The sequence below is a fragment of the Ammodytes marinus genome (genome assembly GCF_949987685.1).
Source record: "Ammodytes marinus genome assembly, chromosome: 19".
NCBI classification, from domain to species: Eukaryota; Metazoa; Chordata; class Actinopteri; order Uranoscopiformes; family Ammodytidae; genus Ammodytes; species Ammodytes marinus.
Genome location: NC_137223.1, coordinates 13,330,275 through 13,354,176, shown reverse-complemented (window position 1 = coordinate 13,354,176; position 23,902 = coordinate 13,330,275). Strand labels below are relative to the sequence as shown.

The 23,902-nt window shown below is 40.1% G+C and overlaps 1 protein-coding gene across 2 annotated transcripts; it reads left to right on the top strand.

Annotated features, from left to right (window-relative positions):
• Positions 1 to 615: 615 nt before the first annotated feature.
• flvcr2b (FLVCR choline and putative heme transporter 2b) lies at positions 616 to 20,246 on the top strand. 2 transcript variants are annotated; one of them, XM_080048286.1, is made up of 11 exons: positions 616 to 1,652; positions 5,828 to 5,969; positions 9,776 to 9,916; positions 11,200 to 11,267; positions 11,674 to 11,777; positions 12,775 to 12,885; positions 14,259 to 14,364; positions 14,795 to 14,906; positions 16,714 to 16,769; positions 18,296 to 18,441; positions 18,855 to 20,246. In XM_080048286.1, exons 1-10 carry the CDS (start codon positions 1,065 to 1,067, stop codon positions 18,374 to 18,376), a joined length of 1,509 nt encoding a protein of 502 aa, XP_079904412.1. In that variant the 5' UTR covers positions 616 to 1,064; the 3' UTR covers positions 18,377 to 18,441; positions 18,855 to 20,246. The 2 variants fall into 2 exon arrangements, with proteins under 2 accessions (XP_079904412.1, XP_079904413.1); XM_080048287.1 differs by lacking the exons at positions 14,795 to 14,906; positions 16,714 to 16,769 and having other exon boundaries at positions 18,299 to 18,441.
• Positions 20,247 to 23,902: the final 3,656 nt, after the last annotated feature.

Below are 23,902 nucleotides of genomic sequence, written 5' to 3'. Positions count from 1 at the left end.
ACCTCCACTGGCTTGTTATTCATGACTCCGTGCAGCGTGTCAAGTATGCAATGGTGCGCTCCACGTGTCAAACCACCTTCGATGTTTTCATTTTTAGAGTGAGTCTCTAGATGACGCTGTTCACCAGCATGACATATAAAGTTAGAAGTAACTTCATGTGGTTCAAAAAAATAAAAAACACAAATCCATTAATAGCTCATTCCCTGTGAGGGCACGAATTCATTTGTGTCCTTGAACACAACTTAGACGTTTAATATTTTGTAAACATTATTATAAGGCTTAGTGAGCAAATAGAGGAGTATTTTCTTCGGAAAAGTGTATTTTTCATTATTTAACCTTACTTTATTTATGTATGGTATAAGTATAACTTGTAATGAAGTAGTTATAATGGCTGTAGTATTTGACAAATCACACAACAGATCAAATATATCGGAGAAGAAATCGCATATAGGCGAGGTGACAGACGATGACAGCTAAAGTGTGTGTTAATACAGTCTGATAATACAGTGATCGGTGCATGAAACTCCGCCCATGAGCCTGCCTGCCTGCAAGTCCAACAACTTATTTCAAGTTCCCAAAGCGGTTTTTCAGGTCCGGGTAGAGGGTCAAGCCAGGCTCACCACACGTGTTAACACTCGGAAAACCTCTATCTGGAAGCAATATTCATTCATAAACTGACCCGTTACTCTTAATTCACTCGCACCAGCTTCGGGCGCATTGTCGACTCGACTATAGGCCTACTAACTTCAGCCCGCAGAGGAAGCGAATGTTATGGACTTGGAGGTGACACACAAACTGAAAGTAGAAGAGCCTGCACTGCTGGTTTAGCCACCATTCAGATAAAGAGAGATTTGAACGTTATATTTTCGCTCATTGAAACATAGCCTACAGTTGTTTGTCTGTGGTTGAATTGACACGTTCGGAAAGCGCCGGGTGTTCTGTGTTTACCCAGGAAACTGGGCGTCTCTCAACCACCTCCAGTTTTGTTTGCGGTGTTAGCCTATAACCCACCGTGGTTAAGTGGGAACTTTACTCCATGTGTTTATTGAAGAGACTGCTTCAATATGAACGAAAAAGAAGCGCTAGGAGATATCAAACTAATCGAGAATCAAACCAAGGCGGACTTGGAGAACCATGTCGAGCTGGTGGCAGGAGATGAGGTGCAGCGCGCCGACGATCAGGGTCAGCTGAGCGGTCATGAGGAGCTGTCACCCACCCGCCTGTACAAGCGGCGCTGGATAATGGTCTTCATGTTCAGTGCATATTCACTGTGCAACTCCTACCAATGGATACAGTACGGCATCATAGGCAACATTTTCATGAAGTTCTACAACGTGGACGCCTTCACCATAGACTGGATGTCCATGATCTACATGCTCACATACATTCCCTTCATCTTCCCGGTGACCTGGCTGCTGGACAAAAAGGGACTCCGGGTCATCGCGCTGGTGGCCACTGCGCTCAACTGTGCAGGGACGTGGATCAAAGTGGCCAGCGTCAAACCAAACCTGTTCGCCGTCACCTTCCTGGGACAGTTCTGCTGCTCGTGCGCGCAGGTGTTCATCCTCGGCATGCCGTCGAGAATCGCGTCGGTGTGGTTTGGTTCGGAGGAAGTGTCCACCGCCTGCTCCATCGGTGTGTTTGGCAATCAGGTAGGCTGTGATCATACATACTGTGTCCACTAATCAGTTACAACTCGGGCAGGTTAGGATCTTCACCTTTTGATCAGTTTTAATATTGATTTAAATAAATATCTCCACTGACCACCACCTCCTGGACATTACCACATCCATTTGGCACGTTTGCGTAATTACGCACTGTCAGCCGACTACATATTGGCATCTCCTGTGCGTCAGTGCAACACATATTGTATTATTCATTAGCGTAAAACAATTGGATGAACACTACCTTCCTCAATTGCTCATATTTGAAGAAAAAAACCTGTCTTTTCATTATGTCTTTATATTTCTTTAATAAACCTTTATGAACAGTACTGTCTCTTAGGGTGATACAAAATAACCAATACAACAGTTAAAGCTAAGAGGTTGCTAAAAAACTGATTTTTTTTTCATTCAAACTAGTCCCTCCTCAAGAAATGGAAGAGAATAGTAGAATTTAGGCGGAATCGGGCATTCCTCAATGTAGCATGGCTGTGAGTGAGGACTAATGAATGGTAATCTTGTACCAGTGTGTCAGTCCAAACAATAAACAGTAGCTTTTGGTTGTACTTAGTGGCATAATGCGTTTTCAGAGAAGACTACATTACATTGAAAGTGATACAGTACTATAGGACCCCGAAACATCAGATCAAAGCTTTAAGCACATACAGAATGGTATTGTGTTAGACTTGATATGTTACCTGTTAAACATGCTGGGTTATAGGGCATTAACCATTGAACGTTTCTGACTGTAGCTCGCGTTTGCTTCTTCATATAAACGCCACATACATTTTCTACACCTTTGATCAATCTGACTTTGCTTTAATGAAAGCACATAGTAGTAAGTAGTAGTAGTAGTAGTAAATGTTTTTATTTTCGGTCCATGACCACAAGACACAACACAAAGAAGATAAACAAACAACTTTCCTTAAAAGTATCAATGGCCGAAAAAGGGTATAGGACGAAGCCGAGGCTTATTATGCCTACCCTCTTTACATACCGCTATAAAATGTACAATGTATCACAAAAATAAAATATAACATAACATAACATAACACAATACAATACAACATAACAAACATAATACAATCAATACAATATAATACAATTCAACACAATATACTATACTATAATATAATACAATACAATGCAATATAATATACTATAATATAATACAATATAATATTTGAAAAAAAAAAAAAACAATCAAACATCCACACTCCCAACGACTTTTAGTGTAATGCTATCATATGCTGTTCATCTAAATCAGGGGTGTCCAAACTTTTTTCACTGAGGGCCACATACAGAAAAATCTACGAAGGGCCGGGCCACTTTGCAAAAATAACACATTTATCAGGACATGTAGCTGCTCTGATGGTTAGTTTCATAGTGTCTTCGTAAATTGTAATCCTTCTTCACGGCAACACTTTCCTTGCATATTAAACAGACACATTTCCCCTCTTTTTAAATGCCATTGATACACCCAGTGTTTTCTGCTTTTGCGACCAATGTCCAGCTGGGTGAAAATAGTAGCCAACCGAGATCCCGACCCTCCTAGGAGGGTCCGGGGGTATGCCCCCCCGGGAGATTTTGTTAAGTATTTAAAGTGAAATGCATGAATCTGGTGCACTTTGAGAGGGAAATTAAGAGGCTAAATCTGAAGAATTTTGTATGAAAAAAAATGGGGACACTGTGTCAGATGAATTAGAAGCTATTGGAGAAGGACACATGGATTTTCCATAATAATATTAATTTAAAATAAAATATTATGCAGGGTCCTCTGGGATGGGCTTGGTGATCTTTTTCTTTTATGGGACATATTTCTCTGTAATATAATGAGTGCATTTAAATTATTTAAAAATTAAAAGGGCCATATTACATTATATTTTTAAAATGTGCCACGGGCCAATCAATCATTTTTGACACCCCTGCACTAGTGGGTTAACTAAGAAATGCAAAAAAAGTCGATTTACTCAACATCAACTCAAATGTCACTGAAAAGTCATCACTTGGAGCTGGGAAATTTGCTGTCTGTGACAAACATTTGTCCCTTTACACCTGCACAGAGCCAGACGAGAACTCATAGTGTATTTTGACAACATCAGAAAACCCTTTTTTTGTCGTTGTTTGTGTATGACAAACAACTTTCACATACTTGACCTGACTAGCTATCTGGTGTGTCTTTACAAATTATGCCTACATTTGGGTGGTGTCATGTCTTATTTTATTGCATCTAAACTTCCTTTTTATCAGCACATCTTTATCGTACCAAGTCAATGATCACATAGACATCCTGTTGCTGTCTGTTTATTGATGCATCAGTGTCTTCTGATGTGCAGCGTCTTCAAAGGCTTGAATAGCAGATCGTTTAAAGCATGGGCACACACAACATTAAGTCTTTGCCAAAGTCTGTGGTGAAACATATTTTTTAAACAGCTTTCCGATAAAAAGATAAGAGAAAGGAATATTCTAGATATGTGTTGTCCTTAGCAGAATAGGGATCAATCTGTACATGATCTATAATCAATAGACTTGAAAACAATAACCTGTTGTAGCAATGTCTCCCCACATTCAAATGACTTACCCTTCACAAGAGATGTCATTGAAGGTCAACAGAAGAATAAGTCTGTCTGCATATGTATGGCTGTTAAATGGGAATGCATGGTCCGGGTTAGTAGGAGTGGTTTAGGTACAATTGGCTGATTTCCTATATTAACATCACATGACAGGACTGAAGACATGTGCAAGGGGTTGTGAATGGACCCCAGTAAGTCCAGCTGGGTTTGCCTCTTGAGAGAAACATCTTTCCACACAAGGCAGTGTGCATGCAGGACAGGACACAAGCTGTGACTTCTCTCCTCTTACCTTGGAATCTTATTGTTGGGGAGGGGGGCCCAGTTTAGGACGGTCAAAATGACACTAAACAAAATCTCGAAGTGCAACAATGCAATTCCTGAACTCGGTAGTGAAGAAGGGCCGTGTTCCGATGCTCCAAAGAATGTTTCTCTGCCGCAGTGGAGTCCAGGACCCAACTTGGGCAAATCCATCTCCATTGGTTCCCGGTTAGATGTTGTTGAGGCTTCAAGCGGTGACCGGGCACAGCTGGTCCCTAAGTCTGAGATCAAACTATACCACCGTCGCTGGGTCATGCTGTTTATCTTCAGCGCCGTCTCAGCCAGCAACGCCTTCATGTGGCTCCAGTACGGCATCATCAGCAACATATTCATGCGCTTCTACAACATCGACTCTCTGGCCATCGACTGGTTGTCCCTGATCTACCTGCTCACTTACGTCCCACTCATTCTGCCCGTCCTGTGGCTCCTGGACAACAGGGGCTTGAGGGAAGTTGTCCTCGTCGGGTCGGCCTTCAACTGCATCGGCGCTTGGATCAAAATCGGTAGCGCCGGTCCCGACCTGTTCCCAATCACCTTTTTTGGCCAGTTTGTGTGCTCCGTGGCCACTGTGTTTGTCCTTGGTATTCCCTCTTACCTCGCCTCAGTGTGGTTCGGAGAGGAAGAGGTTTCCACCGCGTGTTCCATAGGTGTTCTGGGGAACCAGGTTCGTCCAAAATATCTTATTTAATCCCTGTTTCACTTTCGACAACCGCAGCAGGGTCCACACACACAGCGAGGCCGTCGGGCAGCTGTCTGTAGAATACGTGAGGCTGCACACTGGATGCCAGAGAGCCCCATACGACTTCTGGTGTCTCGGTGCGAGAGTCCTGAGAAAATTGCTTCAACGCTTTACTGAAAGCTTCTCGTCATCCTTTGTGTGTTACGCTGTTTTAAAGTTTAAAAAAAATGTAATCACACAGATGAGTGATATTTTAGCAGAGCTTGTTAAATCAAAACTAGTTTAGCTGGGATGGATGCTTAAATAATTTGAAAGAATTAATTTTGATAATTAATATTTAAAAATCAAAATGTGTGGCCAATGTTTTTTAATATAAACTACCTTACTATTAAATATCAATTTGGTCTTAAAGTTGTAAAATTTACATTAAAAACCAATAACTAATATTACTTTACTATAATACACACTTTAAGTGGTCTCAAAACAAGTAGTTATAGTCTCTAAAAGCACAAGTTGTGGTACCATTCGGTCAGTATGTGTGAGATTGTGTGTGTGTTTTTCTCTAATTGGTGTTACATGTGTTCATTGTCTTCTAGCTTGGTATTGCCATCGGGTTCCTTGTGCCTCCGATCCTGGTGCCTAATGTTGACGACATAGACGAGCTGGCTCACCACATCAGCATTATGTTCTACATCACAGCGGGAGTGGCTACCTTCCTCTTCATCCTTGTTGTCTTTGGTAAGATTTTTCATGTAGCACTAAAAGGGTCAGTCCAACCATATCACAAAACCGGTATTCTGTTCATTTAACAAATATTATTATAGTGTTGAGACGGGCATCTCTGAAATATCTGCTTTAATAGAAGTGAATAGATTTTGTCTGTGCTGCTCAAAGCATTGGTTTCCTCAGCACAAAATTGTTCCAATGTAACCATTTCATATTAAGGTCTGGATTATTCAGAGACTAACCATAGCCTTGTTTCTGGAGTTAATGTTGGTGTAATTTCTCAATGCTTTAGCACTCACCTCCTTCAGGTTGGAGTGTTTGCAGTATTTTCGGAGCCAAACATGTTAAAACCCTCTGCACATAAAACTGAAACTTCCTGCTTGGCTAGACAGACACAGAGAAGGCTTATCTGTTTTTTTGCAGTTTCAGCAGTTTGTGCTGGGTTTAAATGTGATTAATAAACTATGTAACCAGTTGTCTGTTGTGAATTGATAAAGACGTGAAGTCCTCAATGAAGCCCTCAAATAAGGGACATCTTTTCATCACCTCAGTCGCTCTAGCTTTTCCACTTCTCCACTTACTCAGTTTTTTTTGTATGTGTATTGTCTGGGACAATGGGGTTTTCTTATTCAGTGGATCTACCTGATGATGGTTTATAACAGCACTTTTACTCTGTGACAAAAGGTGCCATTCAGGATCCAAGAAAACTGCTGACTTGCCCGTTTTCGCCGACACAAACCCTCCCTGAAGTGAAGAAAAAAAAGATACTATTGTGGCAAAAGTAAGGCCGGGAGAAATGTCACAAGACAGAAGTGTTTCAGCACGCTGGGGGAAAAAGAGTTTTATCTTGTAAAGTATATGTTAATTATGGAAAATATCAGAAATAGAAGAATTGATCTTTGGGTGACTTGACACGAGAAACAGGATATGAGTTGTTAGAAAAAAAATGCTTAGTTGTAGTATACTTTATATTTGTATTGACAATGTTGTAAGTGTGTGATTCTCGTCCATAGAGAACACTGGGCTTGGTTAGTAGTCGTCATGGAGGAGGAACGGTTTGCATGAAAAAAGCTGTTGTCCTGTCGGGTCTGTGGGAGAAAGGGGGCGATCGTAGTTCTGCATTCAGAAATACAATAGGATGCTTGTGGGGGCCTTCAATAGTAGCGCCATGTACTAAATTCAGACTGACTAAACTGGCAGTGTCATTAGCATATTTACTATTAGTTTCCTGCTCTTTAAAGCAGGTCTTCAAATGTTTATCCTCTGCTTGTTTGTCAAGTTTGACATTGTGCCACGAGCGTTTTTGAAACTTATGTTTATTTAATTTTTGCCCACTGCATTTTTTTAGTGAACACTCAAACAAATTTGAGAAATGATTCTGAAAATGTTTACTCCATTGTGATTAGTCACACTAGTTGGCCACTGTAGTTTCATGATATGACACATACTCACACACTTAGCACACTCTCACACATACATGCAGGATGCCATGTGTGAGCGTTGTCCTGCTGGCAGGGCCATCTGTAGCCCTGCAACAGGCCTGCTGTGACTCAGCCGGGCAGTCAAAGTCCCAGGATTCAGAGATTTGCATAACGTGTGTGTAAAGAGAGAGGTGAGGGAAGAAGTTTGCCTGCTGCTCTCCTCTAAAGTTAACCACGGAGAGAAGGTCTGCATTAAGCCAACCATATCATAAGTGGACCTGGTTGACTGAATAAGGGGAATCCCCGGGGGGTGCAAAATCAGCATGCACACCAGCACTGTTTTCAGAATAGTACAAATCAGTTTGATCCCTCCAAAGAATATTTGAATAGAAATGACCACAAGGGTTGACAAATGCAGCTGAGATCAGGAAGAACCTTCATGATGAATTCTCAAAACAACTGTCTCAAAGAGCATGTAATGGTTCTAAGGATTAGTGCAAACTGGTTACTGGACACAAACCCTCAGGTCACATTTGCCTGTGGAGGGGGGGGGGTTGAAAGGAGAAAAGGCTGGCTCAGCTCCAAGAAGATATGTGTCAGGTCACCTCACAGTTAAAATAAAACATACATGGCTGTCCTTTGAATCAGAGACCGGCTAACTTATCTTTTCAGTCTGAAAATGACTATATAGGGGGGTGTGCATCACGCGTGTTCGGACCTGTTCAACTTTTTCGGAATGGATCCTACCACTCCACAAGAATTCCCTGCTGCTGTGCAGTGGGAATATATGCAAAAGTGCTCATTTATGCAGTTTGCAGTCTTGTTGGCATATGAAAGAGGAGAACCACATAGGGGAGAACGGGGTAAGTAGGCACACTTTTTACTCTAGTGAGAATTGCTCATCACCTAAACATCTTTCAATAGTCATTCCTACATTAAATTGAAGCTTAAGGTGTTGGCTTGAAATGTGTACCCCTCACTTTTTCTATCTTATTGTAATAAAGAAGAAATTAATCATCAAAGACACCCTTACACATTGTGACAACCAACCCCATCAAGGGGTCGGTTGTCAAACACTATGGGGTTGTTTGTCACAATGTTATCTTAATGGAAATAATCTTAAAAAGAAGGCAAGAAAGTAGAACTAAATTTGAAAGTTTAATTGCATTGTCAAGTTGACAAATAGGCCTACATATCTTACTGTAGCCTTGGCAGCTGGTCTAGCTTGGGATGCACTGGGTTGTTTTGATTTTGTTGTCCTTTTTTCTTTTGCATGCTAGCTGCCTTTTCCTGCTCTATTCTTTCCTTCTCTGGGGTGTCAGTGAGGATACAGCTTGACAATTTATTTTGTTATTGGGTTCCTTTTCTGGCTGCAGCCTTGAGATAACATGTGACAACCAACCCCCCAAAAAATGTGACGACCAACCCCAACTTGAATTTCTTGCTAGCATCAAGGCCAACAACCATCTGACAACTAATTAACTTGCTAACCACAATCTAAACTATAGTTTACCCTTCACACGTTGTATGGGTAACAAGTGTTTTGTTATAAACCCATTGTGTAAAAGCCTATAAGAAAAATACTGAGGAGCTAAATATTTTCAATTTGACATGAAAAACACAAACAGTCGTCTCACCTCAAATTCAGCAGTCTAACTCCAAGGAAGACTATGTAGGTGACCTCTGATCCCAATTCTGGATATTTACATACCACAATTTCACAGACAGCGCCTTCTGGTTCCGAGATATAACGATTGTGACAACCAACCCGTGTGACAAATTACCCCGTTCTCCCCTATGCAATATTCTTGACGATAACTGCAAAGACATAGAACAACACCACATATGTATGTTATAATGTACTATTTCACTATTTTGTACATGAGTAGTGTGTTTGTGACTATGTACATCCATAGTCCACTCTCTCCTTTCACTGAACTCACTTTTTCGCGTAGCAGATTTAAAGGTGCACTATGCCGTTTCAGAGGAGTGGGATTTGTTTACATTTGCAGAGCCTGCAGTTAGTTTGCAAAACACATTTCTCTACATTTAGTTCTTAGTATTGAATAATTCTATCATTCGAAATCAAAACAAGATTATTTTGAGGAACCTGGAACCAAACGTAAGACTAGAATATGTTTGTAAACCCAACTGTGGGCCCTGCTGCTGTAAAACAACCACAGTAACTTTTCAGGAAGCTTTCTAACTTCAAACAGTGATCCAGGGATCCAATTTTCCCGTGAGGAAAGGGTTCATTCAGTTATTTGAATATAGCCTACCTTTAGAAAATGTCACTTTTCTGACACACCCAAAGTTACATAGTGCACCTTTAAATAGTGTTTTCTGTTGTTGTTGTTGATACATGTGTTTAACATGTCTGGTCTCTCCTTTTGTCAGTCTTCCAGGAGCATCCTACACTCCCTCCGACTCAGGCCCAGGCCACGGCCCGTAGCATCCCACCAGAGCAGTACTCCTACATCTCCTCCATCCTCAGGCTGCTCCGCAACAAGGCCTTCATCCTCCTCATCATCACATATGGTTGGTCATCATAACGTTATACCCTCCAAGGTTCAGAATTTGTTTAATGTTGAATTAATTAAAACCTCAAACAATGTTTTTAAAAATCCTTTGAAAACAAGCTGATGTTAGAAATTGAAATTATAAGGGGGGCCCTCTAAGTGAAGTGGTTAAAGTGTGTGGTTACTCTGTATGTCATTCCCCCCTTCTCTGCCCCATTTCATCTCTGTCTCTCCAAACTAGTCTCATAAGACACGCCTTCACGCCTGCACTGACTCGCACTGCACCGTCAGTGATTCTCCCAAGATAATAGCTATTTTGTTTGTGGGGGGAAAGCCTTCAAAACGTTTATCTTAAAGGTTTATCTTATCACCCAATCTCCTATAATTCAGTTAAGTCAAGTTATTCTAAAGGTCGTAGAGTTATTCCTGGTCAGGTTCAAAGTGTGTTTATTTTCTGACAATGTTTAACCGCTGTGTTCGGTCGATGTGACCCAAAGGTCGAAGGTTGTATGGCGTGGCAGTAACTCTAGGATATTCAATGAGCTCATTTGCAGTCCGGTCAAGTTTGTCGAATCACAAAGCTAACAGTCTAACAGTTGTGAGCAGTTCAAGGAAGCCCTTTAACCTCTTCTTCCCGTTCACGTCACTATCAGTGGTGTGTTATGAGTGTGCGTGCCTCTGTCTTTCTGTCCTTCAGTCTCCCTGCATATGATCTGTATGGCCAGATAACTATTTACGGTATACGACTTGGTTTAACCTGTGGTCGTCACTCTCTGTCCTTCAGGCTACACCTGTCACTGTCTGTGTAACTCAGCTGTAGCTGCCATTCCTAAGCGCCCAGCTCTGTTCAAGTGACATTATTTAAGCACTCATATTTGCAAATAGCATATTATATATTGCGTTTTACATCCTCACTAGATGTGTTCTCGTGGCATTTTTCCAGTGTAATAATAAAATATTTTTATGTAGGTGTATATTGGTTCTGCATAGTTTGTAACTATGTTTATGACTTTTATGTTTAGCCTTTGTTCAAGAAAAAAACAGTGCAGGACCATCCTCTGACAGGAAATCTTGGTTTGGGATCACTTTCTGTTTGGGAACCAGCCTGATTAGGTTTATTTCACTAAGCTAAATAAAACAAAAACATATTGGTCCTCTCACAACATTTCGTAATTTGCTGAAGTGAGCTCAGTGCAGGTAAAAGAACCTGTGAAATGTTTCCTGAAATATATATTTGTCCCGTGGTTTGTGGTGGTACCATTGTGTAGCAGACTTTGTTTGACAATATATCCCAACTCACAGGTTTGAACGTGGGTTGTTTCTACGCCGTTGGCACCCTGCTGAACCGCATGATCATCGAGCACTACCCTGTAAGTTCTGCCTACTGTGTCTGTATATGGATAGTATTGACTAGATAGACATTATGCATCAGTGTCATGCTTTAATGTTTCCTCTGTTCTGACCTCCAATAATATCTCAATCTAGTACCACACATTTTTGTTATACTTTGAACAGTTTGTCCCTTCAAGGCTTGAGAATTTAGCAAAGCTGTTATATTTTGCATTCCGAATGGACTTATGAATTGATTGTTAATTCTAAGTTTTTTTTAGGGTTACCATTTCACATGGGAAGTGTTGTAATGTCCGCACTGACACAATTTCACATATGGCAATTTGACTAGACGTACAGGAGTATGGGGATGCTGAGACTGCCTTTCCTTGGTATGTTGGGCCGTAAGGTCCCCAGCTAATTCCTTATCTTCCTTGAACCCTTTAGGGAGAAGAGGTGAATGCTGGGAGGATTGGCCTCACCATTGTCATTGCGGGGATGGTCGGCTCCTTGATCTGTGGCATTTGGTTGGACAAAACTAAAACTTACAAGTAAGTGTTTGGGAATCAAAAAAGATGCACAGGGAGGGAGTTTAAGTCTTATTTCACAGGATTGAAAAATTGAAACAGTCCAAAATGTACAACTCTTTTTTTGCAACTATCTTTTTCAATCATTGGGCAACTGCACGAGTCCTGTTTTTGAATCTTTTGGCCTCAGATGTTGTTTAGTGTTTTTGTGTTGGCTGTGGGGGCCCTTATTCTGTTTATCCAGGTGGAGTGTGCTGCTCTTACGTCCTCTCTGATCTCTGGCTCCTGCCCTGTGAGCCGTGTGGCTGTGTAGTGACAGCAGTGTCTGCCCTGCAGGGGGTTACAGCCCCCCTTGACTCATTTACAAGAGTTTTGTTGTCTGCAAATTGTGTATTGAGCTTTAAAGCAACCCTGTGGATTCTTCTTTATAAACAGACGTTAACATTCAGTGTTGTTCTCTTTCAAAAACATTGTTTGTAATTGTAGGCTATACATGAGATCTCACAGACGCGTCAAATTCATTTTTTCTTGCTCATGGATGTCTTGAAACATGATTGGAATTTGTATTGGTGAGCTCATCACCACAAATAAAACCACTCCCTTATAAACACATACGATCAAATGAAAGTCCAAAACAGATAGATACTGTATAATCTAAGAGGTAAGTAATCATAAAAGCATAAAACAATAGTAGAGTAAAAACTTAACACATAATCAGACTATGGGTCAAACATTAGTAGTTGTTGCGTTAAGCGGCAACATCAAACAACCCACAGAATAAAGTGCCACGAGTGCATACTGTAGGTGCATAATAAATAATAACATGATAACATGTCTGCCAGGTTGTACAGTTGTATTATCAAATTAATATCAAATTAAACCAGTTCTGGTCCTATTCCTTCTAGGTATTTTGTGAGAGGGCAGGACATTATCAGCACCATTTGAAAATGCGGTAGTACAATTAATTTTATGGATATAACAATGTTGTTGTATATATATATATCCTGTGTGCTTTTTCCAGGCAGACAACCCTGTCGGTGTACTTCATGTCTCTGGTGGGGATGATTGTCTACGCAGCTACACTCAGTCTGGGACACCTCTGGGTGGTCTTCATCACCGCCGGGGCTCTTGGGTATTCTTTCATTTGATCTGTTCTTTCTTTCTTTTATAGAAATAATAGGATTTAAGGATTGACATCATTTTAATGTTTTGATGATACTTGATTTGTTAACCTTTCAATGTCCCAACTAAAAAAAGCTGTTTCCTCTGAGCAATAAAAATAACATCATTTTATATACGTAATACGTATATACATTGATGTTATTTTACGTATATATAATATAAAAACATTTAAGCAGATCACATAGTTATTTCAGTATAGGTCTTCACCAAACGGTTGAAATAAAATAAAAGAGCGAAGTCATGGATAGAAACAACAGGACAAATTAAATTGACTTCAATGCGATTATGCGCCTTTCTATTATCATTGCCTTCTAGGGAGTCCTATGTGCTATCTGGTAGGAAATCTTTACACATAGTTATTATACTCTTCATAGACATATAGATTGGTCTTCCAGATTGTGCCAGCCCTTTCCGTGAAGGCCTACGCCTACACAATATACCATACCTGCACACACACACATGCCAGACAGTTAAAAATGCTTATGTGACTTTGGCTGAGATAATTTAACAGACAGCTGCATTGTTTAATGGAGACTAAATAAGCTTAAATTAGCTTTATGTTCCTGCTGGAATCCCTGGTATTCAATTGATACAGTTAAAGTTTATTTAATCGTTTGTTTTTGTCAGTGTGTTCAAGAATTTGTACTTCTCTATTTACCATCAGCGAATCACAAAACAAAGTAATGTTTTACCTTTAAAGTAAAAAGCAAGAATCGTGTTTTAGCGCTCTGTGATCTTGTTATCAAAGCACATTTATTGGCAGAGGAAGTACGCACAAATGTCAAAGAAGTGTTTCTGTAAAATATGTGCTGACACAGGCTGATGTGTTTGGCTGCTGTTTGCTGTTTAAGAACCTTTTGTCACTTGTTGTGACTTTACTGCAAGGACAACCTTGTGTCGCTGAGGGAAAAAATAATGTGATGTCATTGGTCTGCTTCTCAAACCTGTTGTTCTTGTATCTCATAAGAGAAGCAGCAGACAATTAGTGCTTAAGTTCCTGAGAGGACATTAACATATAGGTTCAAAGTTTTCATCCACTTGTGACGTTATTGTTGGAATGCAGAGGCCTGATGATGTGTACCTAATCCTGTACATGCACAATCCAGGCTGTCGTATTGATACTCAGATCAAAATAGTACGAGTATTGTCCTGATTTAGAAGAAAAAAAGTGAATATTGAAGCAACATGTGCCTCTTTTTGTTTAACAGTTAGGTTTAATGTGTGTGTGTGTGTGTGTGTGTGTGTGTGTGTGTGTGTGTGTGTGTGTGTGTGTGTGTGTGTGTGTGTGTGAGTGTGTGTGTGTGTGTGTGTGTGTGTGTCCAGGTTCTTCATGACGGGCTACCTGCCGCTGGGCTTTGAGTTTGCGGTGGAGCTGACGTACCCAGAGTCAGAGGGAACCTCATCTGGACTCCTTAACTGTTCAGCACAGGTTCGGTAACTTTCAACATATTAGTGCAACAACAACAACAACAACAACAACAAAAATCAGCAGGAAAAAAACTTGGCAAACTGTGATTTACATCACGACATAGTAAAAACACCTCCTTACAAATAACACACAAGCATGTAAGAGCCCTGAAAGACTGGCACATTTTTTTCAATTAATAATTTAAGAGACAAGAATACCATTTACTCTGTAGTATATACTGCTTACTGCAGCTTTTCCCGCTAAATGCAGCTTCTTTTAGCTGCAATAAGGAACTCAAGGAAATGATATCAATGCCACTTCTGACCTGCCTTAGCTTCTTATGGTCTAAGCTGCTGAGTGCTCAAAGTGAGGATAAGCTAAATTGCAGGGTGGTTGTGTGTATTATAGACAGCAGCTTTATTCCTAACTACTGCACATTCTGCATGCACAGGTGTTTGGCATTATATTCACTATCTGCCAGGGGAAAATCATCGACCGCTTCGGCACACTGGCTGGAAACATCTTCCTCTGCGTCTTTCTTCTAATCGGCACAATAATTACAGGTAACAACTCTTGTGTGAAACAAACGTGTGTGGAGTCATAGCGAGCTACTGCCTTTATGTCACATACAGCACTGCAAAAAGGTTTTGCCTTTTGTCTGTCACTGTTTCTGTAATGACTATACCAATGCTCCTGTGGGAAAATGTTGAATTCCAAGAATAGAAATGATGGTAACTGTGTAACCTAAAGGACTGTCTTCGGGTTTTGTTATGATACACGCTGTACATTTCCAACAAAGTGACAAATGTGTTTTTATTGTACTGTATACTGAACAAAGACTGTTGTCACCTATTTACAGGAAAGCATTTGGAAACGGGGACTGGCTTAGGGTTAGAGAGTTTAGTTTGGGTAAAAGACAGTTTGTTACTGCAGGCTGTGATGGAAGTTCTGTTAAGGTTGGAGGTCAACTCAGGTGGAAGAATATTTCAGGAGACTTGGATGAATTATGAAGCAATATTTATTACAGACTTGGCCAAGGAGAACCGGACTGCAACTCTCGTGACTTGCACTTCAATTCTCCAAAACTCATGCTTAGAGCTGTGTTTTAACCTCGCGCTATCTCTACCACCTCCCCGGCTCGGGCACCAAGCATACCAATGTTTTGGTTCAGAGCTGAACACAGTGAACCACAACATTCTGGAGTCTAATGAGATGAGACTTTATCTATACAACTGACCTAAGTGTCTCCTAACAGGCTCCAAGGCTGACCTAGAGTCTGAGAGACAAACACACAAGATAGGCATATATGGCCTATTAATCTTTCCCATTAATATTACAACTAAAGACCCAACATTCCCTCACACAGGCATATTCTTATGCAATTTTTTTTTTATCAAGCACAGCTCTAAGCAGAAGTTTCTAGAAAAACTATTCCGAGGGTGTAGCAGTAAACATTTAGCAGGGTAATGGACATACCGTCAGAAATGCTGCACACACGCATGCTTGCATACACATAGTAGCAGTTTTTTTCCCTGGGTGTTTTAAAGTGAGATGTCATACTCCAGTAGCCCCAAAGCCACTTATGTCTTTTTTGCATGGCCCATTGAAGCTCATTCAAGCTCATTTACTATTTTCAAAGTGATTAAGACACCAATGCGCTAAACTTTGCACACACTAGAAAAGCCTACTGCAAAACTCTTTTGTTTTTCTGCTCGCAAAGGTCACCAGACCTTACTCAGCATTCTCAACATATGACTGGAATTCTTGTTGTGGTCTTTGTTCCAGTTTTTAAAGGCAAAGAGCAGCTTTGTGTGAAAGAACCACAGCCGAACATCCCCTTCTTTGATGTAAAGTCTCATGTGAAGGTCCCTACAAAATGCACTAACAGTGTTGGCTCTGTGTAATGTATTCAGTTGCATGGGTTAGAATTTGTTGCGAAACTTCCTTTTGTGGAAAATTAGGTTAAAGATTTCTAGCTGTTTATATAATTGTGCAATGCAAGATTTGAGGAAAAGTTGAGAAAATGACTTCTTGAGTTAGACACACTGTATTTCCTTCAGATTTGCCAAGGCCACACAGTCTTGGGAAATACTGTCAAAGGTGGATTCTACTCAAATAGAGCCACTGGTATGATTCTTATGAGTCTGTGCGTAGGAGCCACCTACTGGATAGTCACCTGTATTACACCATGTCCTTTAACCTTATCTTTTTTCTAAATCATTAATCAGCAAAACACCTTAGAGATGTAATTACAGCACTGGGGTGGACCTAGGATGTTACATTTTCATTATTTTGTTGCTTTGTGATAAAGATGTATGTGTTATTATCTCACACAGGCTTCACATGTCCTGTGTCTTTATTTCAATGCAGGTTTAATCAAGTCTGATCTGAAAAGACAAAATGCAAACCAATTGGCCAAAGCTAAAGTAAGTGACAAAACTTAAACAAACATGGTTATGCTTTGTTTGTTTGTTTGTTTGTTTGTTGTTTTGTTTGTTGGGGATGTACGGGAAGGGAACAATGCTGGTGGTAGTATAGTGTGGAATAGACGTTTTCACTTGTCACAATAGGTTAAAGCCCAGGTGTGAATAATGAAATGGGGGATGGCTGAATTCCATTTAGCTGTTTGAGTTCCAGAGACTGGTATACTGTCAGTGTCGCAGCTCAACCCCAGACCTTTGAATAGAACTGAACCATTGTTAATGTCATCCGAAGCATCTGTGCTTTACCTACTGCGACAAGTCCAAATGTCTCTGTGTTATTTGTTGGCTTATCAGAAGGTTGCATGGAAGGCTTGCAGTCAAAGTCATACTGTATGTGTGTCCTGTTTTTACTCTGTTGTTCCATATTTTGTCTATTTTGCTGCTGTCTTTAGTCGGCTTGCATGTTTGTACAAATTCTTCATAATAATATTATTGAATATGGCCCGATACTGCTACACTGTCTGTCGGTGGCTCGGTGCTGCTTGTCGGGCTGTTTTCATCTTTCTCGGATGTCTGCATGTTGTAAAACAGCGCATGAATCAGCTTCATTATGCATGATTTTTGGAATAAATGTACTGAGTTTAAGGATTATTTCCAAATAGTCCCATCAGTTAATACTTAATTTCTATGATTTCCACCCCTGATCTTAACCAACAGTGTCTTGATTTTGTCATAATACACTATTTTATACTTCACCACTGTGTAGCTTGCCAACCATTAGTAGCATTGCTTTGTGCAGCTTGTTTGAGAAATAACCTAAAATCCATGTCTGAAAAAAAAAGACCAAGGACAGACGAAATGGACACAAATTCTAGTAAACACTAAAAATCCAATTTGACACAAAAGCTATGCTGCCTTGTGACAGGACTGTGGACAAAGCCGTCATTATTGATGCGTGGGTGGGTCTCCAAGCTCTACGGTGAAGTTACTGATGAGGGCTGACGTCAGCAGTGAAATTCCACACATTGAGGGATGGCTCATAATATATTCAAAAATTCTGTTTGGAGAGTTGATACCACTCTCCGTATGCATCTGGAGCCAGGAGACAATTAGCTTAGCTTAGAAATACAAGATTTTTCAACATCTTTCAAGCTCACTAATTAACACAATGTAACTTGTTTGTTTGAGCTGACTCGTGCAGGTTAGGGTTAGAGTTATCACAGTGAGTGAATTGAATAAAACCCTTCACTCACTGATTTCATGTGTTATCTGCTTTTTGTGGCCTGAAAGCTGCGAAACAACTAAAACTTTAAATAATTGAAAAAAATGTACATCCAAACCCGGTTATATATCGAGGAAACATCAGCTCCAAATAAACCCAAATTAGAGTTTTTTTGTATTTTATGTTAAACTATTCCTTGAACATCCAAGCTGGATTTTGTATCAGAAACTTCACTTCCCGGGCTGGAGACTCACACACCGCTATGATGAACAACTGAACGAGAAGTGATGATTAGCTGTTGTTTTAGGAGGAGGGGCAGAGGTCGGGACAAGACTACGGAGCCACGGCGCTAATCTCCAAGCCGCAGACTCCTCCTTCTCAAGCCTGATCAATAAACCTTTCACTCAAAAAAAAATCTGCTCAAATCTTAGCTCGACACGCAGATGCACAAAGGTAGGAGAGCAATCAGCACCCACTGTCGAAAATCACCAATTATGTCACTGTTACACCTGCCTTTCCAGTCTCTCTCTCTTTCTCTTTCTCTTTTTCCGTGTCTTACAATCACACTGTTTATCCACACAATCAGCCACTTTTTTAACAAAGTTTTTTTTCTGTCTTTGATTTTCTCCAACTACATCAATTGCAATTAAAGCTGATTTTAAATCAAATATCTTATTGTGTATGATACTTCAGGTCTTTATTGGTGTACAAAGACATTTTTAAGGTGTAGATACAAAACCTTTGAACTCATTTGACACTGCAGATTTACTTATGAAACTTTCATGTTTAGAAGTTTTTTGTGAAAAGACCATTTCTATGTTGAATCCCTAAAACTGTTGAACTAACAAACCTGTTTTGATTAACAGGGATCTTCTGACTGCAGCATTGGGAGCCCAGCTGAACCTGTTACCATCGGAGAAGCCAAGTTGTAGATGCAAACACATACACACTAACATACATTTCCTTGAAAATGACCATGATCTCGATCCTATTGAAGTGTAACATTCTGAGATAGAACAACACAATCAGGAAGTCTTTAGACCCAATTCCCTTCTAAGAAGAGTTAGATGTACAGTGTGGTATTAACTGTTTATAAAAAATAAATTACTCAAATGCTAAATGAAATCGGACAATTTAAAGCAAAATTTTGGGTTTTCAAATTTACTATTCAGAAATATTTTTTTATATTTAAGTGTAAATGTACATGTAAAATGTTCTCACGATATATCAGCAAAGCCAATCTGTGAAAAGAGTATTTGTGCCTTGACAATTTTACCTGTGTTGCCAGTATTTTTAAGTGTACAGTTGATTATGTATACATTATACGTTGGTACGTTTTCCGCAAATAATTTACACTAAATTTGTCATTGCATAAACAGTGTTAATGTTATGTTTATAAGTGATTTGAAAATCGTTGAGGTTGTTAATAATAATAATTTATACTATATGTTAAAGGGTTTCTAATGGCCGTCTATAGTAAGGATAAGGAATTAAATATGCTGACACAGAGTCATGTAATATTATCACATGACTGTTTGTCATGTTTACTTATTTGACATGAAATGAAAATAAAGTTTAAAAAAAGATAAAATTTCATTTTTGCATGACTGTATCATGTGGGGAAACTACTTAATTCAAAAATCATAGATGATGGTAAAAAAGAAATTACCCAGTCAAAACCAGATGTGCTGATGCATGAACAATAGTTTATACTGTAAACACCAGTGGTGAAAAGTAACATTAGTAAAATCACTACCCCTTTTATTTGTAAATAAGTATTTTAACATTGTCAAATTGGTACTTTTACTTAAAGTACCAATATGATGCTTTATACAAACATCTACTGCATGCCTGTTCATCCTGGAATCCCTCCTCTGTTCTTAATGAGATGTATTTCACAGTAGTGAGTGTGTGTGTGTGTGTGTGTGTGTGTGTGAGAGAGAGAGAGAGAGAGAGAGAGAGAGAGAGAGAGAGAGAGAGTGTGTGACAGTGGAAGTATTTGCTTATCCAAATCAAGGGGTCTACAGATGGACTTGCTTACAATAAATAACATCTCCCTGCCTGTCCATCTATTATTTAAAATAAATACATGGATTGTGTGTACCCCCTCTTGGCCACATGGTGGTAGTATTGTTATGTAAAAACAGCGCTGACTCCTTGAATGAACCAGAAGGCCCAGAGGGATTCCAGCTAGGAGCAAGAGAGAAAACTGTATTATTTACACTGTGACTTATTCAACTTTGAAAATGACTACTGAATAAAACTGAATCCTGATGATCCAAAGTGTTGGTGTGAGTGAATGACTGCATTAAACCTCTCATTGGCACGAACAGAGATAAAGTTGCCTTCGAGCAGCTCAGTTATGAGATCATCCTGACTTTAGGCCAGTGCTCAAGAGCAGCTCCCATTCCACTGATTCTCTGATGATCTCATTGTTCTCTAGTTAGCTAATGACTGATGCTTGGCATCGACCGGTTATTAAAGTTTCTGTCATGCGTTTTTTTCCTGGTGCTAAGGTTCACAGATCTGCGGAAATACTACCCATTAAAGGGCTAGTTCAGTATTTTTCAAGTCAGGTTGTATGTGTTACTCAGGCATAGTTAATGTGTTACCTTACGGAGCTGTCGGTGCAGCGCAGTCATTTTAGGGAGTATGGGGGAGATGTCTCTGTAGCAGAAGTCAGCCTTGTACTGTTACAGACGGGGCCAGCAGAAAAAAATGTGTTCTCCACATATATAACATGCTAACTTAAATCCTAAATATCCCTTCAATTGTATGATATACTGAGATTTTTTCCACCGCTTTTATTTGCCACCAGACAGATGTTTATTTTTCTATCACTCCGCCAATCAGCTGCTTGACTCAGAGCTCCTGCAGATTATTCAAGAGACACAAGAAAACAAAAGCAAACAGCTGTCTGGCGGCAAACTGAAGCTGTGGAAAAATTCTCAGTTTAGTGTACAATTGAAGGAATCTTTTGGTTTTAAGTTAGCATTTATATATGTGGAGGAAAAAAAAGGTTTTTCTTCTGGCCCCCCTTGTAACAGTACACGGCTGACTTCTGCTACAGCGAAATCTCCCTTAAACTCCTTAAAATGACTGCGCTAACCGCTAGCTCCATAAGGCAACACACTCACTATGCCTAAGTACCCCATACAACCCCACTTCAAATATACCAAACTATCCCTTTAATGGAAAATCCAGCCAAAAGCATGGCATAAAAAAAAACACTATCAGTTTTTTTTTTATCTCACTCACTTCATTCTGATGAATTTGCTTTAACGCAGCTGCCAATCATCAAATGCTTCTTATTTTAACACTTCAGTTCCCAAGAGAAATAAGAAAAAGCTACTCGGTTCACATCATAACCATACCCCTCTTAACTATTTGTTGTGTCAATGCTGTTTACGCTGTGTGCCACACAACAGAGTTTCCTTTTGTTTATGACCTTTATTAATGTGGAATAAATAAACTGCAGACAGGAAGGTCACAGAGGAATGGGGACAAGCAGGGTGTGACCTGAGGCCCGCTGGGGAAACTCCTGACGGCCTGCCCACCCACACCTAGAGGTGGATGTTTGAATAAGGCCCCTTGTATGCATATGACATTTCAGAGCTGCGTGGAAGAACTTACCGCACATGCAAAAAGTTAGGTCACTCAGTTCCTACTACGGGCTTTTTCACTTGTTTGTTGTCTCTTTTTCTGGTTCCTTTATTTTTCTTCTCTGAAAGCCCAAACAAGTGTGTCTCTTTTACTCAGCTAGAGGGAGATCTCTTTTTCAAGGAGGTTGCAGCAGGAAGCAATTAACATTTGTTAAAAAGATTCAGTGGAGATTGCTTGTAGAGAAGCAACAGGTCTTCGTTCTTTCACTATTTATTGTCACAAAGACAAACACACACAGGCACCACTCCTTAGTAGCCTATGTGACTTAAGTCCGAGTTGGCTTTAACATTTTATCGCTGCCAGTCTTTATGCTATGCTAAGCTGATCGTGTCCTAATTTTAAAAATTGCATTCTCAACACAGAAGCATTTATTAGAAGTCACTTTGGATAGTAGCGTCAGCTAAATTACATGTTATAATGTAATGAAGATGCATGAGAGTGGTATCAATCTTCTCAATTAGCTCTTGGAAAGAAATCCACCAGGGGTATTTCATGACATGTCAAACTATTCTTTTAAAGGACCGCTAAGTCTGTATATGGTATTTCAGCGAATTACCTAACCCTTTATATCATTACATCGCTCCCTTCTACCCATGAGTACATATGACCTTGCAGAAATGGTAATGCGACGGATTACCAGTTCCACCAGCATTACCACATAATGGATGATGGTGTACCTCACTGCCATGGCGCGCAGCCCTTTAGTACAAATACTGAACGCTCCTGTATGAGGATCCACGGCCCGGTGATTTATTCTGTAATGCTGTTGCATGATGGTACAGTACGTCATTGCACAGGGGCTGGCTGATCCTATCTGCCCGCTGGTGCTTCACAGATATTATCAACTATCCACGCCATGATCCATCCTGCACCCGCAAACCCCAAAACCTTAAAATACACAGCTATATTTGCAAACACACTACTTAATTTGCCCGTTAAGGTGGGAGCAAAACTGCATTGTGTAATCAGCCCTGTGTTGTTTATGTCACATGAGGTTCAAGCACTAAATTGCAGGCTTTCTTGAAGATAGTTAGAAACTGGAAATAAACCATCAATTTGCCGATAGCAGCGCTAGTTAGCATAGGAGATGCAGATTGCCGTCAGACTTGTAAAGCATAAATTAGAGGGAGAAATGTGGAGGGTGGAGGCTGCAAGCAGACACAGCATGAGGCAGCGGCTTCTGTTTGTGCTGCCTGTTCAAACAGCAACTGAGATTGATGGTGGTGGCCACGTACAACATACAGTAGTTAAGAGTGAGCTGTGTGCATCCAAGCATAGATACACGGGTGGGAAAAATAGGAGTAGATCAAACTATATAGCATTAGTATAGATTATAGCAATATATATAGCAAGAGAAAAAATAGATAAAAAAATGTTTTTGAAAGATAGGACATGAGGGTAATGCTAGGGCTGAAAGTGTATTACAAGTAGGTGCACTGAAGAAAGACTTTGTTATACACAGCTGCTCGCTCGGTGTATTTGGAGGGGCTGCTAAACGAGCACCTCATTCTTGCACATTCTGGGGAAGCATAATTCACTCACAGATGGAAGGCAGAGAAGGGAGGGCACTGCCATAAAGTCAAACTGTAAACTGTTTCTTGATATCCAACACTGGCTGGGTGCCAGAGCATCTGTGCTGGGTACCAATGCTTTTTTCCTTCCTCACTGGTCAGAGTAGATAAAGACTTCCTCTAAACTTCAGTTTGTGTGTGTGTGTGTGTGTGTGTGTGTGTGTGTGTGTGTGTGTGTGTGTGTGTGTGTGTGTGTGTGGCCTCCTCAGTCATTAAATAATGAGATAGTGGATACTTGAAATAGCACACACTATAAACACAAAAACAGACTTATCTATTTTAGTGTGCTCGGTAGGGGAGAACGGGGTAATTTGTCACACGGGTTGGTTGTCACAATCGTTATATCTCGGAACCAGAAGGTGCTGTCTGTGAAATTTTGGTATGTAAATATCCAGAATTGGGATCAGAGGTCACCTACATAGTCTTCCTTGGAGTTAGACTGCTGAATTTGAGGTGAGACGACTGTTTGTGTTTTTCATGTCAAATTGAAAATATTTAGCTCCTCAGTATTTTTCTTCTAGGCTTTTACACAATGGGTTTATAACAAAACACTTGTTACCCATACAAAGTGTGAAGGGTAAACTATTGTTTAGATTGTGGTTAGCAAGCTAATTAGTTGTCAGATGGTTGTTGGCCTTGATGCTAGCAAGAAATCCAAGTTGGGGTTGGTCGTCAAATTT